This window comes from Adiantum capillus-veneris, chromosome 6 (genome assembly GCF_014529385.1).
Source record: "Adiantum capillus-veneris isolate H3 chromosome 6, ASM1452938v2, whole genome shotgun sequence".
Classification (NCBI taxonomy): Eukaryota; Viridiplantae; Streptophyta; class Polypodiopsida; order Polypodiales; family Pteridaceae; genus Adiantum; species Adiantum capillus-veneris.
Window position 1 is genome coordinate 11,961,356 of NC_140936.1, and position 18,780 is coordinate 11,980,135.

At 42.9% G+C, this 18,780-nt stretch overlaps 1 protein-coding gene across 2 annotated transcripts in view; it reads left to right on the top strand.

Annotated features, from left to right (window-relative positions):
* LOC147455154 (methylsterol monooxygenase 2-2-like) overlaps positions 1-16,503 on the top strand; it is a 49,178-nt gene extending 32,675 nt beyond the window's left edge. The window contains exons 6-8 of one of the 2 annotated variants that reach the window (XM_086513993.1): positions 15,450-15,530; positions 15,617-15,782; positions 16,155-16,503. In XM_086513993.1, coding sequence (XP_086370119.1) covers positions 15,450-15,530; positions 15,617-15,746 — 211 coding nt within the window. In that variant the 3' untranslated portion in view covers positions 15,747-15,782; positions 16,155-16,503. Of the gene's footprint in view, positions 1-15,449; positions 15,531-15,616; positions 16,028-16,154 lie in introns of those variants that run through there. The other variant, XM_086513992.1, reaches the window with a different exon arrangement.
* The last annotated feature ends 2,277 nt before the right edge of the window (positions 16,504-18,780 follow it).

Here is an 18,780-nt window from a genome sequence, read left to right on the forward strand (position 1 = left end):
AGGCCTCGTCTGACACGATGTCAATGAGAAACCCTTTACAAGAAGCCCGATGCTTCGAATGTATTCAAACAGGGCATACATTCACTTCATGTCCTGAGCAAGCCTCAACGTCTTTAGAGCAACCTTTTGCTCCCACGACAGAACGATCCTCAAGGCCACCTCCAACTAAAAGAGCTAGACCTGCTATTGGACTAGTCCCTGATATCTATGGCATACGCCTTGAAAGTACAAATGAATTATGTGGAGTATATGGCAAAGTCAACGGCTTAAAAGCCGTTATTTTTTAAGCCGTTATTTTCTTTGACCCTGGAGCTACAGAGAACTTCATCCATCTAGAATTCTTGTAACAGATGCACTTTGATTATGACGCAGAAGGTGGAGAAGTAGAAGTCGAGCTAGCCACATGGCAAACTTAGAAAGTGGTACCGCTCATTGGTGCTCTTCCAGTGACTATCCAAGGTTATCATGGAAAAGCCGATTTCCACATTATGAAATTGCGACGTTCTCTTGGGCATGCATTGGCACGGCAAGAATGATGTGATTCTCCACATTCGGACCTTTACTCTGATGCAAAAGGACAAGCCAGTCATCCTCAAAGTTCGGCTGTCCGAACAAAAATCTGAATGAATTTTCGAGTTGTTTTGTAGCTAGATACTTTTGAACTTTGTTTGAGGAAGTATTGTTTGAAATGGATGCTATGTATTTTAAACCTGTCTTGGTGCCGATTTGAACTGTTTGACTTTGATTTTAAATTCTAGTTTCGTTGATTGGTAATTTACTCTTGGGTGGAGTAGTGAGAAATGATGTTTTGGTATTGTCTTAACCTTGGAATGACGCAGACGGGATGTTTGGTAAGCGTTTCCTTGTATGTTGGAAAACCTCCAAAAGATGTAGACGGGATGTCTGGGGAGCGTTTCGTTGCATCCTCCGAACGATGTAGACAGGATGTCTGGGGAGCGTTTGGTTGTATGCTTGAATTGTCACAAACTGATGATGTGGCATGTCTATAACGTGTACCCAACTTATCGGTACGTGTCAACAAGGCCATGGAGACATCTAGAAATAAAAGAAAAGAAGTGAAGGGATGGCTATAGGGAAATCTGCAATTTGCGTTGGAGTGCTGACGTGGTTGGCCGTACGGATTTTCGTAAAATGCTCTGTTGAGCTAACATGGTAGACTGTATGGAATTCCACCTTTTGTGCTAGCTGCTTTTTGAGAGCCTATTGCTTTTGAGTTTAGAAGCTTTTTATGTACTGCTTTTCCCCAAGGCCAAGGGCCTCTAAATAAGCCCCTTGGGCTCTCTCTGGCTCACTTTTGTGTTGACGAGCCGGTGAGGAGAGGCGACCCAAGGGCAACTGTACTTTGCTCAATTATTAATACAAAAAGAAATACCGAAAGGGCGCCAGTCTTTGGGGTCAATCTCTCTTGGCACGGAAGTTCGTTGGGCCGTGTCGACTCAAATTGAACTGTGATTTAAGTGTGAAGTGTTTAAAGTGATTCTCTCTCGTATGTCGTGCCAGATTCTAGACTTGGGGTGTCCAAGTTTGTTACATGAACCTCCAAGCGATGCAGGCTGCGTTTTGGGGAGCGTTTGGTTGTACTAGTCCTCTGAACTCATGGTCCGGACCTTTTTAGGTTATTTGTGGGGGGAGTGACGAGGTAGTCGTTGAGTAGCTTCATACTGCAGACGTTATGTCTCGGGGGGAGTGACGAGGTAGTCGTTGAGTAGCTTCATACCGTAGACATTATTTCTTGGGAGAGTGCTCAGCGGTGCTGTTCGTTGTGTCTTGTAACATGCATATGTCAGCATTTGTGTTGCATTGTGATGTGCTAACCACTAAATATTCCTTATTGGATGAGATACTTATGGGAAGTCAACGACCCAGGATATCGAGAGTTTCGATATGGAATGAGACTCCTTTTTTGAAGAGATACTTCTGGGAAACCAACGACCCAGGATATCAAGAGTTCCGATCTGGAATGAGACCCCTTATTGGATGAGATTCTTCTTGGAAGCCAACGACCCAAGAAATCAAGAGCTTCGATTTGGAATGAGAAAACTGATTGTCCCCCAGATTGTCCGTCGAAAATTTTTAAGCTAACTTGAGTTTTTGCAGATATGTTGTAATCACGGATGATTACTTTCTTTCAAGAAGGGGGGATGTCACAAATTGCTGACGTGTGAAGCCACTAAAGAACCGAGCCAACTTGCAGATCCCGGCCGAGGGCAAACCCTAGAAGCAGAAGCGGCCTATGTTTAAAGAGGAGTTCCCACCAACTGATGGGACCCCATTCGATGGGGCCCAGGGGACCTAAAGACATTAAAGTAAAGCCGGCACACACACACACACACGTGCGTAAAGACTTGATGACGTGGCAGTTGTACGAACGTCCGCCCTTTGTGTTGACCTGCTGATGTGGCAATCTGTACGGAATTCCACGTTTCACGCTGACGTGTTGACATGGCAGCCTGTATGGATTTCCGTGATTTACGTTGGGCAGTTTTCAGTGCCAGCTTTTGATGCCATATGCTTTTGAGTTTGAATGCTTTTCATGTAACTGTTTTTCAAGGCCAAGGGCCTTTAAATATGTGCAGAGGGTTCATTCTCTGGTACTCTTCCGGATGAAGGTGTAGAGCGTGAGTACCGACATTGTACCGAGTTCAAGTAATATAAAGAAATACCGAAAGGGGTGCCAAGGTTTGGGGCTAGTGCTCTCTTGGGGTGGAATTCCGCCACTTCCCGTCTCGTGCTGTCTATCTCTTTCAATTCAGTTGTTATTCGAAGTGCTTAAAGATGTTCAGTCTGTTCTTTTCCGTTGGCACGTGGTGTGCGTCTCGTGACAACTGCCATGTCAGCATGTCAACGCAATCTGTGGAAATCGGTACTGCTGTCCGTATTGCCAGGTCATCAATTTGTGACATACCCCCCTCTTGAAAGAATTGTAATCGCCCTCAATTACACTTGCAAAATCAGACACTAAGCCATAAACTAGTTCAGTGGACACTAACTCTAAGTACCGACGCACTAGATGACACAAATCCAGCACTTTTACAAAGAGGATAGTCACATCACATCACATTCAAGTCATATCACATAAAATCCATTCAGATCTAGGACCATGATACCTGGCAACGTGTTTAGTAATCGCATCTAGATCCACACCGAACTTCACTGATGTCGGATTAACTAATTCTTATTGCGATCATGTCCATAGATTTGTCAAGACCGAAATGGTGCGGTCATTTCGTCTTTCAATCCTGCACTCGAACACAATCACGTGAGTGAGTATTCAAAAATGTTGCAGTCATTTCTTCTGTTAGTCATTTCGATTCGGTGAATGAGTATTCAAAAATTAGGTTCATTTTCGGGAATTCAAGTTCATCAATCACACACTCAGTTCATACTGAATAGAGTGTTTGAATCATTTAGTCTAGTCATCTTATCGCTATGTAGCCATCTCATCCCTTGGGAACTCTTGATGCGCTCACCACAGTATCCATTCATATCATTTATCATTCAAAATTCATGTTTCTTATCTGGAATCGTGATCAGGTTTATTTTTTAGCTGTCATTGCTCCAAATTGCATTCATATGCAAATTCGTCATCATCTCAATCTCGATTTCACCTGTTACCTGTTCACAAACAACCAAATCTTCCAAACACATTAATTTCATACATAAATCAGAGTCATCTTCAGTCATCTTTAGAAATTCCTATTTCAAAATTGTTCAGTCATATAGCAAAATACTGTCAGCACATTAGTCTCTTTTTCAATGTTCTATCCCGTATCTGATCTGGAGCGAGTATCTCTGTAACAGACTTGGACACTCCAAGTCAAGAATCAACCGTGACAGCACCAAATAACCACTTCAAAACAATTCACAGTTCACAATAGATTGACACTAGCCCGGCGGAGTTCCGTGTCTAGAGATACTGGCCCCTAAGACTGGCGCCCCTTTCGGTATTTCTTTTTGTATTAATCAAAGTTCAAGTATAAGAGTGGTTGGGTCTCACTCTCAGACTCTGCGTCCAGATGCTCTGCAGAGTGGGAGTCCAATCCACTTATTTATCTGTTTACAAGGATGCCAAAAGCAGAGCCCCAAAAGCTTAAAATAAAGCAAAGGTTCTTTTCTCTCACTAGCTCTCTTGAGCTTTCAAAATTAAAGCAAAGGAATTCTCTCTCTCTCTCTCTCTCCCTCTCAAATTGCGTAGAGAAAAGCATCAACGTTGGTTGCCGTAAATTATGCCGCAAAAAGCGGGATTCGGTCATACGGTGCCACGTCATCATGTCTTCGCAAATTCCGGGATTCCCTTGCTCCCATTAGGGTTAGGGTTAGGGTTTCTGCAATTGTAGGCTTTCTCGCAAGTTTTAGGGTTAGGGTTTCCAAAAATTAGGGTTTTCAGCTCTCGGGCAGCCACGTCATCACTTTGTGACATACCCGCCTCTTGAAAGCATTGTAATCGCCCTCGATTACGCTTGCAAAACAGACAGAGTCCATAAATCGTCTTAGCAGACACTGACTGTTAGTACCTACGCACTAGGAACACACATCTAGCACATGTACCAATCGACAGTCACATCACACGACATCACAGGTGTCACAAGACGGTCACCATGTGCCAATAGAAAAGAACAGACTGAATAGACTTTTAGCACTTCAATAACAATTGAACTGAAAGAGAGAGACGACACGCGACACGGAGTTGCGAAATTCCACCCCAGAGAGTATTGGCCCCAAACCTTGGCGCCCCTTTCGGTATTTCTTTATAATTACATCAACATAGTACAAGCCGGTACTCCAAACTCTGCACCTTCTCCAGGAAGCATGCCAGAGAATGAGCCCTAACCTCATATTTAAAGGCCCTTGGCCTAAAAAGCAATTACAATGAAAAGCCTTCGAACTTAAAAGCATCTGGTCCAAAAGCAAAGCCAAAAAGCTGCCAGTGTAAATCACGGAAATCCGTACAGCCTGCCACATCATCAGCCAATGCAATTTTCGAAAGTCTCCCTGCTGTCCTTAGGGTTAGGGTTTTCACAGTTTTAGGGTTAGGGTTTTCCAGAATTAGGGTTTGCAGGTTTTAGGGCTAGGGTTTCTAGAATTAGGGTTTACAGGTTTTAGGGTTAGGGTTTCCAGGATTAGGTTTTCCACAATTAGGGTTCTTGGCAGAAATTAGGGTTAGGTTTCTGCTCTCGGGCAGCCACGTCATCTCTTTGTGACAGTTTAGGCCCCTCGGCCACATCTGTAAGTTGGCTCCATTCTTTAGGCTTTGACACGTCAGCAGTTTGTTACAACAGGACATCACTAGACATCCATGATATTCAACATTCATTCGGATCTTAGACCATGATTTATCAGCAATGTAGCTAGGAATCGCATCTAGATCCAGTTGGGACCTCATCGATGTCCGATTGACTAACCCCTATTGCAACCATGTCTATTTGAGATCAATCAGACCAAAATACTGCAGTCATTTCGTCTATCAGTTCGTGCACTTAAAAAGAAGTCAAGAATAAATCAGTATCATATTCAAGAATTTCATTTCATAAAGTCATACAGCAGAATACTGTCAGCTTTTAGTATCCCTGAAGCTCAAAGAGACATCAGGGATTCCATTTGGAGTAGACTATGCTAAACCAAAAGCGTCGAGGTAAAGTTTCACAATCTGAGGAGTATCTGCTAGGTCCTCCTCCTCCATCCATTTCGCATCCAATGTAGGATAGTTCTTGAACTTAACCAAGAACCTCCTTCGGACTTTACCTTTATTCTTTGTATCCTTATGTGCCAAAATCTGTTCACGAACAAGGATCTCCTCGTTTTCTTCCACTTCGGGTTGCTCATCAGGCTCCCCATCATCAGGCACATCTCCTTTAAAAGGTTTCAAGAGACTCACATGAAATGCATTGTGAATCCTCCAAGTGTTAGGCAATTTCTGTCGGAAGGAGACATTATTTATCTTTTCAGAGATTTGGAAAGGTCCATAGTATCGCATACTAAGCTTTGGAAAAAGCCTCTCCTTTCCCTTTTTTCTTTCTCAGGCATGCCTTCTCAAAACGTAAGAGCACCCAATCATCCTCCTTCAATTTCAAGTCGTGATGATGGCGATCCGCTGCCTTTTTCTGTCGTTCTTGAGATTTTTGCAAAGCCTCGCGAACCTTGGCAAAAGCCATATCTAAGTATGACGTATATTCATTTGCTTCAAAAATCTTATCTTTCGTGCTTAGGAAGGGTAAAACCTTCGCAGCACCTTCAACAATCTCAAATGGTGCCTTCCCCGTCGAAGAGTGTATCGTGTTATTGTAGGCAAATTCCACCAAAGGTAGGTACTTTTCCCATTGAGTCTTCTGATCGGAGATATAAGACTTCAGTAAATCTAGAACCACTGAATTGGCAATCTCAGATTGCTCGTCAGTCTGCGGGTGGAACGATGACAAGAACTGCAACCGCATGCCAATGTTCTCCCAAATTGCCTTCCAAAACAAACTCGTAAATCTGGGGTCCTTGTCGGAGACAATTGTCTCAGGCATGTCATGTAATGTGAAGATCTGGGCCACAAACAGTCTTGCTAAGTGATCCGGCTTGACTGTTTTCTTCAGTGGAATGAAATGAGCCTGCTTGCTAAATCTGTCAATAACAATCCACATACCATCGTGACCACTCTGTGTTTTCGGAAGATCAAAAATGAAATCCATTGGAATACTTTCCCAGGGGCGGGTGGGTATGGGTAAAGGCTGTAACAATCCCTGTGCTTTATTCTTGTCAAACTTGACCTTCTGGCCTACTAAGCAACTGCGCACAAACTCTTCCACATACTTCTCGAGTCTCGGCCAAAAGAAGTATCTCTCTATCCCTTTCATGGTGGTAGCAATGTCGCAGTGACCCGTAAAAGGTGGACAATGGCATTCAGTCATAACCTTTTCCCTCAACGGTTGTGTAACGCACAACATGGTTTTTCTCATCAAATAGCCATCTCGAATAGAATATCCCGCTATCCCGTATCCGTGTGAAAACATCTGCAAAATCTGTATTTGTGGCATACTAGTCGACCATATCCTCGAAGCCCCTATGATGTATCGTGGAAATAGCCAGAACCAACAGCCTTTGAGACAAAGCATCTGCCACCACATTCTTCTCTCCTTGGCCATGGACAATCTGGAAGTGAAACTGTGACAAGATGTTCGCCCACCTCATCTGCTTTTCCGAAGCTACTTCTGTGACAAGAAGTAGCGCAAACTCTGATGGTCTGTAAAGACAGTAAAATGCGCTCCGAGTAGGTAATGCCGCCAGTGAGTAAGAGCATGGATAACGGCCAAAAGCTCTTTCTCATAAATCTGTGGTGTCATTTCCGGCCTTGAGAACAATTGGCTCTCGTAAGCAATGACATGGCCTTCTTGCATTAAGACCGCAGCCAGACTACGACCACAAGCATCACAATATACTTCAAATGACTTCTGGAAGTCCGGCAAAGTCAAAACTGGTCTCGTAGTCAATTTCTCTTTCAATGTCTGAAAGGCAGTCACCTCTGTGGGGCCCCACGAGAAAGGGACTCCTTTCTGTGTCAAGATATGCAAAGGGCAAGCAACCTCTGCAAACGTTCGAATGAACCGCCTGTAGTACGAACACAGTCCCAAGAAGCTTCTAACTTCATGGACATTCTTCAAATCGGGCCAATCACGGATAGTCTCTATCTTGGCCGGATCCATTTGCACTCCCGCTGCTGAGACAATGTGTCCCAAAAAGTGTATCTTTGGTAGGAAAAATTCACTTTTCTTTGCATCTGTAAGGTGCAGCGGAATGAATGTTTGAAGTTTGGTCAAGATGAGTGCTCCGAACTGTGCTCAAGGTTCCTTTTGTTGGGAGAGCCTTCCGTTCTTAATGAGAGAGTGCAATGGACACAAACAAAGTGAATGGACATTGTGCGTGAAAGTGTATGAGACTGAGAGATAGAGAGAGAAGAGAATACGACACCAGAGATGTTGTCAAACCCTCCTCCGAAGGCCCCACTCTCTATGGCGAGAGCGGTCTACTTATGATTGCACAAATCTCTACAATGCTTGGACTTGCCAACGATGTCGACGACGATGAGGACGATGACGAGACGGGCTGAAATTTGAAAACACTATTGGCTGAAATCTGTAAATCTTTATCTGCTGAATTCTGATTCTATGTCGACGACGATGCGACGACGACGTGCTGAAAATGCAGATGCTGAAATCTGCGTTTTCCGGGCTGAATCTGTAAACCTTGCGGAATCTAACAGTGTGGCGAGGATCAGCTGCGGGAAGGTGAGATCTGCGAGGTTCGGGACTTGATCTGCAAGTGCTAAAGGCTGAAAACTGAAAACGCTTGTGGTTCTTGATGTTCGGTCGTGGTGAATCTGCAAAACGCCGGGGCTGATCTGCAAACCAAAAACGCTAGGGCTTTTGCTAGTTCTTCTATTGCCGGATGTCTTGCAAATGCAAAACGCTAAGCTGATCTGTGGTTCTACTATCGCTGGGAATCTGCAAGTGCAAAAACGCTGGCTGATCTGGGTTCTTGATGCAAAACGCTAGCCTCGCTGCTGTGTAGCAAAAACGCTAGGCCTTGGTGGGGGTTCCTGTTGAGAAGGTGCCTGTTGAACCGAAGCTCCTGTTGCCTCTTCTGCCAGAAAGTGCTAGCGCTAGGTTTTTATTTATACAAACTCAACAAAATTGCCCTACCTACTTTCCAACAAAAGTCACTTAAAAATAATAAGTGAAAAATATCAAAAATAGGGAAAATAGGTCTATGCACTGTAAAAATGCTACTGATGGGATCTGACTGGAATCTGATGGTCATGCTGTGTGCAACCAGAGGATATGCATCTAATCTAAGTTTTTGGGCATGCACGGTTTGCGAACAGACTCACAAAAGTGCGAGATCACTTCCTATTCTAGACTTGACTGACTGAACTGAACCTTGGTCATGCTGTAGCTTGTCCACGGACACATAGGGCTGGATGTGTCACGTGACATCCCCTCCTTTTCAAAGTGAGGTACTGGTACCAAACTGTATGGCGTCGGGGGAGATCTCCAATAGCATCCGGAATCTTGGAAGGGACTCTTCGTCGGCCCACTCTGATGTGTGGGTCGTGCGGTACTTGAACTTCATAAAGGTCTGCAACGCTTGCTTATTTGGGCCGTGCCGAAAGCGACAAAATCATCTGTAGCTCCTTCAATGCTTCAACTTTGTCTATGGACGTAGGTCCACCTTCAAGAATCTCCACGGCTGAAAATTCCTGAAACCACTTCCAACACAAAAACATGAACATACCCATTTCATGTAAAGTGACTGGAAAATAACTTGTCTTTCGAAAAAACTGTGCATGCAATGTAGATGAACAAAGAGACGGAGTGCCAAACCGTTCACCACACACACGCAAACAATGAGATCGAATCTTGTCTTGCTGATCTATATCAATGAACTGTGGCAATTCACAACGGAAATGCCCATGCTTGGTGCTCATACTTTCATGTGCTCTTTCTACAACTGTGCCGTGCCAAGGAAGAGACATGGAATGTGACTTCCTTGAATGCATACTTTTCAGCTTTTTATGAATAATCCGCATACATTCGTGCTCATTCATGAGTGAAACGTACTCAACGTACAATATGTCATGCCTAGGAAAAGGGATCACATAAAGACGCAAAAATACAGGAAACGATCACGAATGAAACATTCGTACAATGCGTGCTAACAAATCATTCGAACACATAGTACTTCCTGTAAGGGTTCTTTGGACCTAGGCTCAAGAGCCAAGATCGGTTTGTCCTGAGGGGGTTCTTTGGACCTAGGCTCAAGAGCCAAGATCGGTTCTTCCTGAGGGGTTCTTTGGACCTAGGCTCGAGAGCCAAGATCGGTTCTTTGTGACTGATCGGATCTGCAATGAGGTTAGCTTCACTAGAGAAAGTATCAACTAACACATCATCCTTGTGAACAATCACATCATCTTCATGCAACTCATCATGCTTGTGAGAAATTACATCTTGATCATGCTTGTGAGAAATCACATCTTGATCATGCAAATCATCATGCTTGTGGGAAATCACATCTTGATCATGCTCATCATTATCATCCAAATCATCATGCTTATCATTGTCATTCAAATCATCATCATGCAAATCTTGTGTATCATGCTTTGGAGAAGAAGAGACTGAGAGAGTCTCCTTTTCCCGAATCTCTTGCATTTGTGCCTGCACTTGAGAAAAGAGTCGCAACAACTCTTGCATGTGTCGCGCTTGTTCATGCTCACGCTCTATGGCTGCCTTTCTTTCTGCTTCTCTTTGTACTTTTCTTTCTTCGTGTCTGCGATCCATTTCTGCCATTCTTTCTACACTTCTTGCTTCGCGTTCTAACTTCCTGTCCATAAACATTTGCTTCAACTCCTCCAAAGAAGTTATGGTGCAATCCTTGGCGTAGATGGGGAAGGGGGACACTTCCAAGCGAAGTATCCAATCCGCTTCAAGTGATGACCATCCACTGAAGTCGTGGGTTCTTGTGGTCTTGGGTTCTTAAGTTCACGAGGAAATTGGGTTCTTGTGGGTCTTGAGTTCTTGAGGTTCTTGAGGGTCTTCTTTCGCTTGCAATCTGTGTTAGAGAAGGATCTTCTCTTCACCCGAGTTCTGCTCTTTTCCGCGGGCGCACCCCTTGGCGGCCTTGCCCTCACACCAAGGTTGCTTTTTCCCACCTCACGTTGATTGGCCGGCCGCTAAGTGCACGGTCCCGTACTGCCACGTCATCAGTTTGTGACACCCAGCATTTGGCACCTATAAATGAAGCCCCTTGGACGCTAGAGAAGGCAGAAGAGGCAGCGAACCAGCAGTACCACAACACCCCGCAGTACCTTTTTCCAGCCCTTCTCATCAGCATTTTCAGCCCTTTAGCACCAGTTTTTTCAGCATGGAGCATCTTAGAATTCAGCCAGCAGTCCAACGTTTTCAGCATGCAGAATTCAGCCCCTTCATCGCCAGTTAGTTGCAGATTAGAGACGTCAGTCCCTAGCATTTTCAGCATTCAGCCATAGCCTCGTCGTCGTCGTTGCCATCGTCGTCAGAGTACCAAGCACCAGCAGTACCAAAGTACCCCGCATTATCAAGCACCAAGTACCCGTTGTACCCAGCACTTAGCCTCGCAGAACCAAGCATCTACCGCAGTACCCTTCAGCACTTTAGCAGTAACCAATACCCATTACCATCTCAGCATCTCAGCGTTTAGCATCATTGTATCAGCATTGTGCAAGTAATAAAGAAAGTACTTGCTTTGGCAACAGAGCAAGGGGGCCCTTGAGGGTGGTTGGAACCCGACATGTCGTGTCGTCTCTTTTCTCTCTCTTTACGTCTCTATCGTTCATTGTGTTCAATTCAATTTCTCTTTTCAAGTAAAGTAACCTTGTGTCTGTGCGGAGTACTAGTGTTAGGTGCAGCGGAATGAATGTTGTATTTTCTCAAGATTAGTGATCTTTATTGCTCAAGGTTCCTTTTAGTTCTTAGGGAAAGAGAGAGCTTTCCGTCTTGTAGAGTGTTGTGGTCACGAACAAAGTGAGTGGATATTGTGCGTGCAAATGAATTAGACTGAGAGAAGGAGAGAGAAGAGATACGACACCCGAGAGGTTGTAAAACCCTCCTCCGAAGGCCCCACTCATGTCGGCGAGAGTGGTCTAACTTTGATTGCACAAAGGTGTACAATGCGTATGCAATGGACTGATGCAACTTGGTCTATGCCAATGACGACGATGACGGTGACGATGGCTAAAATCTGAGATCTTCTAATCGCTGAATTTCGGGACTGTTTCAGTGGCTGAAAATGACTGTTTTGGCTGCGTTTTGTTGGGCTAAACTTGGGGGTTCATCTACAACTGAATGGGGGAAATCTTCTAATGTTCTGCTGCTGAAAACCTGCGTTTTCCCATGGCTGAAAACTGCAGATCTGCTGGCGTTTTTGATGGGCTAAAAAACGCTGAAAAAGGCTGAAGTTGCTGTAAAAACGCTGAGGCTGCAAAGCTTGCTGATGCTAGCGTTAGTCCAAGGCTGGAATCGCTGATGATCTGCAAAGCTTGCTGGTGTTTTTATGGCTGAAAACGCTGGGCTGGTCATGCACAAAAACGCTAATGGCTGAGGTACTGCTGATGTCAAAACGCTGATCTGAAATGCTTGGGGGCGATGGTTTGTTGTAGGGGAGAAACACCAAGGAGATGAGTCGATGGCGATGCTGATGATGGGGGCTGCCCGGCGAGGATGGAGACCATAAACGCTGGGGGTGCTGGGGGGTACTGCTGAGAAGTTGCCTATTGAGCTGGAAGCTCTTGTTGCCTCTTTTGCCAGAAAGTGCTAACTTGGGTTTGCTTATATATTAACTTAGCAAAATTGCCCTACCTACTTTTGTTGGAAAGTCACTTAAAAATAATAAGTGAAAATCCCAATAAATAGGAAAATAGGCTAAAATGCACTGGAAAATTCCCCTAACTGATGCTAATGGATTCTGATGGGAATTCCGATGATCATGCTATGTGCAACCGGAGGATATGCATCTATGCTAAGTGACTGGGCATGCACGGTCTACGAATAGACTCACAAAAGTGCCAGATCACTGCTAATCTAAACTGACTGGACTGATTGAACCCTGCTGTGGTGTAGCTTGTCCACGGACACATAGGGTTGGGATGTGTCACGTGACAACTAGATCAGAGCTAAATTCTTAAACACTTCCGCAGAGCATGACACAGAGATACTTTCATTGCTACTTTTTCTTCAAAGGAACTTGCCTCTAGGGTCATTAGCGGTACTCCTCTCGACTTTGGGAAAAGAGTGGTTTTTCTCCATCCGCGGTACGAGGATTTTCCATTAGCTGCTTTTGAGGATAAATGTTAGGTTTCAAAGTATCTAGTAAAAATAGCGTTTTGAGAGTTGCTTGCACATGTTTGGTTGCCAGACATGTTGAGGCAAATGGGTCCTATCTTCTGCATGCCATTTACATGTTCAATGCAGCTTCAGACATCTGTGCCATCTATTAAGGTGGCTACTACCCTTCCAGAGTCTTTCCAGATACCATCACTTCTGAGTGGAAAGGTGTGTTGCACTCGTAGAGGATTGTGGCTAGGGTAAACTGAACTAATGCCATAGATGTCATGAGATGGGGCTCTTGGTGAGGGATTGCCCTAGAGGGCAACATTATAAAGAGACTGGTTGGACAAGAAGACAACCCTCACGGCCGCAACAGAGTTCTACAAGACCTCGCGTAGAGTAAGAAGCAGCAGAGTGCTCAGCAACAACCCAGTACTGAGCAGACACAAAGATAGAGACAGAGACCGGCAGCTAGACGGGTACAGGCACAACCTATCGTGGTCTATAAAAGGGTAGTGAGACAAAGGTTGGCAGAGGCAAGAGTAGCCTCGAGACAAACCTCCGGAGGAGAGGTTACCAGACCAGGATCGAGAGGAGGTTCCAAAGCAGTTGGACAGAGGGGAGGATCAATAGTCGATGGCAGTTCAGGAGCAGCTTGAGTCGCTAGGATAGGCTAATCCAGTAGACTTTGGATCTCTTGGAGATTCAGTCTCAGGTGCCTCTCACAGTAGGCATTGTGTAGAGGGAGCAAGAGAGCGAGTCTTCGCAGTTTGCAAAGGATTTTGACTATTCAGCAAGCTTCGCATCTCTAAGGGATGTCTTGCTTTCTGAGATCCTGCCAACTCAATTCTTTGCAATTGGTCCATGGAGATCTCCAGATGTTTCTTTGAGGAGTGGGCCACTATGTGTCAACATACTTTTTTAACAGTTGTCGGGATTACGCCACATTTTCCTCGGTTCGGAGAGAGCTCCCATGATCAGATTCAGAGTACAAGCTTTACATGAGGACTTCTTTTGGACTAGAGAAGCTGTCTATGATATCATACAAGAGCGGACAATGGTTGAAGCCAATTACTTTATGGATATTAAATAGTTTGCAGATTTGTTTGAGAGCTAGTTTAGAGAGGCCTTAGGGAAGTTGGCTTGGTCAAAGAGATGTGCATCTTGGTACCCTCCCTTGGCTTTTGAGGTGGTCAATGAGTGGGTCCCCCAAGCCTCTCTTATAGTTTGGATGTGTTGTAGATCCGCGTCCTTTTTTGGGATACATCATCAGGAAATGTTGGAGTGGATGCGGATGATCTTAGAGGCATGGCCTAGGGGTTCAGAGTCCCTTGGCTTTTGTGAGCTTCTGCAGGAAGTTTTAACAAGATGCTTTATATGAGTCGAATACCAGTCCTTCGGCTTTTGTGAGCTGCTACAGGAGGTTTTTATAGCGGATGCTTTATATCAGTCATATACCCAGCATTGGACTGTGGTTTTCGCTACGTCACCCGAGGTGGACAGAGATTTGGGCAGATTTGTGGACTTGATCACTATCCAGATAGCTACATTTCACCACTTGATTATATTATCTTTATCCCAGATGTATCCTGTGGTTTATTATGCGATTTTTCCCCATGATCTCATTGTACATTCATCAGGGTTTTTCCCATATTTCTTGTATCCAGACCGTTGGTCGATTCTTATGTAATGCAAAGGGTCAAAGCCCCACTTTTATTGCAAAAACAGAGAGAGAGAGAGAGAGAGAGAGAGAGAGAGAGAGAGAGAGAGAGAGAGAGAGAGAGAGAGAGAGAGAGAGAGAGAAAATATAATGATATATTAACGTCTTCAAAATGCCAACATGACCTATGAGACCAATCCGTTAGAAACTGGTGAATCTGATAAAGGTGATAATCTTATTCTTCTTGTTTGGACAAACATCGAAGTTGAGGTCACATATTGTCAAGTGTGGATCTTTGTACTTCTTTGGTTATTTTTAGCCTCTTCTTTGTAGTTTTATAGTGGTATTCATTTCTAGTATTTAGCTTACATTAGGTCTTTAAGAATTTGTTCCTTTAGAAGTTGTTGTGTGGAGTCAGATTTCTAGGATTAAGTATTTAGCTTACATTAGGTCTTTAAGAATTTGTTCCTTTAGAAGTTGTTGTGTGGAGTCAGATTTCTAGGATTAAGTCTTTGAGATGTCTTATCCTTTTTAGTTTAAAGTTGAGTACTTGTTTCAAGTTTTAGCGAAGTAAGTTGTTTCAACTTATTTTGTGTATGCCTTTCCTAAATTTTTATAAAAAAAAGGAAATAATGGTTTGTTTTATCTAGTTTTGTTTAATAGCAAATAAAGTTTTTTTTTTTCTCTTTTTTTCCCTTGTGTCTCTTGCTGTTGTAGTATATGAGTGGTTTATCCCCTCGTATAATTTGTGAGTTCAGACTATTCTGAACTTATGAATGCATATATATAATCTGATACCATTGTTTGAGTACAAAAAAGGAGATACTAAAATGAATATATAAGTGCTACTAGGTAGAATTGTGTGGGGTATGTGATCTCTTGCCCAATACAAGAGAGACAAGATTAATTGCTTTTGTACTTGAATGTAGGGCTGATTTTCACGACTATCACCACCGGTTGTTGTATACAAAATCTGGGAACTACGCATCTACTTTTACATACATGGACTGGTAAAGTAGGATCTGATTGATCTATAGATGCAAGACAAATTACACATTGGTGATCTTGATATTTGCTGAATGATCATACTTTTCAGGATATTTGGGACTGATAAAGGGTACCGCAAATTGAAATCTTTAAAGCAAGGAACTGAAGTTTCAGATGAGTTTCTAGTAAAGAATTTATTGGAAAGGATGGATGAGAATGATGCAGACAAAACATCATAGATTTTCTGCGTGGTCATGGAGTAGGCTAGCAGCATTGTGAGTGATGAAATCTCTCCTTCACATAGAACATTTTCCTTCCGTCATCCACTTTTCTGAAAGTTTCCTTTAGTTTTTACTAGGAGATTATTTGGATGTACATTTTGATGTCCACTTCAGCTAAACTTGAATGAGCTCACTCACATAAATCTGAATAGGATCACAGTATTCTTGTTATCAACGTCGATGTATTTTTAGTTTGAGTCATGGCTTTTGACTTGGAATATATGGCTTTATTCATCCCACTAGTTTGCAGCTTTTGTGCATAATAGGGAACGGGAGGTATTTTGGGAATTCGCCATTTTTGTGTTTTGAGTCATAGCTTTGAGCTTGGAAATATGGCTTCTTTTATGAATTCTACTTATTTTGCAGCTTTTGTTGAAATTTGGAGTGATATATATCTTGGACCTGGCCTCGCACCCACTGTGAATATGGGGGAGAATCCATCACTTGCTACGTTTTTCACTTGTCACCAGATCCTCTCTCTCTCTCTCTCTCTCTCTCTCTCTCTCTCTCTCTCAGGTCTCTTGGGAAGGTTTCCTACGATGTTAAAATTCTCCTCTTCTTGTTCTTCTTCTCTCATTGTTTGCAGAAAAAGGAGGGCTTGATCCTTTGTATAAATAAGTTACAAGCCCGTAGGCAACACATAATAATTGGAACTGGTAGAGTTCACCCTCTGCATGTACATCTCTAGCTTAATACAGTGATCATTTTGTATGTCTTTTGAGATTTGTGAAAGGGATAAGAGGCTGCAAGTTTTCAGAAGAGTGCCTAGTACAGTTAACTCTAGTTGTAAAACCTGCAAGAATGGTCTATATGCCTTGAGGTTCTGGAAGGCATCAGATGAGAAAGGGGCTCACATTCAATGTTAAATGCAATATTCGGCATATGACAATGAGAATGCTAGTAAGATCATAAAGCCAGTGAGCCGATTCAACTTAGGCTAGGCTGCTCAATCCGGTGACTTACCGCCAGAGGAAAGCTGCATCGAATGAGTCAAGTATCTAGATGTACTTGCCTGCACAAACTTCTCCAACATTATTTGGTTTCAATTCTCAAGTCAAAAGAGGGCCTTATCTCACATTAAACCTGCAGCATGCTAATGCAGGATCTGAAGAGACATGAAGAGGGAGGCGACGAGTCACCAAAATGCCTAGTAATTATTTGGAGTCAACATGTGGAAAGCTCCAGCGACTTTAAATTTTGTAGGCTAAAAATGTGAGTTATTGATGCGTCAGCAATAGAGCACTAGCATTATCACCCATTGTGCAATTGATCATTCATTGATGAAGGTTGTTTCCATCATCCATGTCTTGTCTTGCAGTTCCCAATTGGGCTAGTGTTGATTCAGTTTATAAGTGACCCTAACTCAAATCAACTAGTGCACAACAACATATAGTGTCAATTGTAAGCTTAGGCTTTAGGGGAGGGGGATAGGGTAACCTTAGCTCATTCTCTTGTCATGGATATCTTTTCCGGTGGCATATACGGCATTGTTGTCTTCATTGTCAAGTCATGAGTAGACATGCGAAGGTCAAAGTTTCTGTCTACTTGTAGATTTACATGTGATGCTATATAGCAAAATGTACCTCATGATGCAAGCCCATTATGCACTCCATGATGTCACAAGATGCTATGAAAGAGAAATTAACTCTCTTTTATAAATGGAAGTTTTTCATTGTGTTATACATCATAGATGCTCCATTTTTCTATCACCACATCAATCCACATTCTATAACATGTGGCTTAAGCCTTGCTTGCTATGGTTGTATTCTTATGGTCTTACTTTTGACTGAGGAGGAGATACACATTTGGATGTACACTTCCTAACACTACTTGAAAAACATACATATTTTTGATTCATTATCTCATGTCAAGCACCTTTTTGTAAAGATGCTTGAAATGAGATCTGTCAGTCTTATGTGAGCTGCATTTTTTGTTTGACAAAGCGTTTGAAGTTTCGAACATAAATGAGGCAACACAATGAACCAAGCAGTGCTTCATGTGCCGAAAATGAAACTAATTTGGATAGTGCTTCATCATCTTGAGCAACATATCTCACATAGCTTAAAGGAAAGCATTAAATCGATGTCTCTCTTGACAATCAACATTCGAATTAGAAGTTAGTTGTCTTCTCAACACCTTTGTAGCTTCTTCTAGGAACATAAAACAATTTGCAACCCTCACAAGCTACATGCCTCTTTTCCTCAAGCAATTGTTTAGTGTCTTGATGAACAACCCTTTTTCTTCAGCAAGTCCTTGTGTCCCTACTTGATCACAAGTGACCTTTCACCTTATTTAATCCAATTATACGATCCATTTTTCATGCAGTTCTTGTGCTTGCTTTAGTTATGCTAGCAAAATGGGTGGCAATTAATAGGCACTCAAGCTGCATGCACCTGCTCTTCTAAATTGACTTCTTGAAAGGAGACAAGGGCTTCACCCTTGTTAGTCCAAACATTCCTATCTAGATTGTGGTCCTAAGCAATATATCAATGCTATATTGCTCCTAGCCACCAGTTCAAGTTTCTTTATACAATTGGTGATGGATGTATGTTATGAAAACTTTTAGATCTTGCCCTTTCTTTTTGGGGGCACTATTTGGAAGCCTTTTCTCACACAAGAATTTGAATGTTTAATGTTTCCCTCGCGGTCTATGGTGATTTACTAAGAAATTGCAATTCCATAGGCAAATGTGTTAAGCATGCATGATAGCTCATCTACTTCGTGTTCATAGCTTGCTATGAAGAGCCACCACTAAATGGGGTGCTCATGGAGAATGGAAAAAGACCAACACCTTTGCTTTCAATATCGATCAACCAAGAATAGTTTTTATAAGATTGACAAATTCCTCATTTGGAAAAATACATTGTTTCCTTTCTTGTCCATTTGATTTGATATTTTAAAAATCTCCTGCTTCATGAATCGCCAATTTATTAGCCCTCCATATATCTCTGATGGTAAAGAAGGAAGGCGTATATGAGAAAGAAGCATGCCA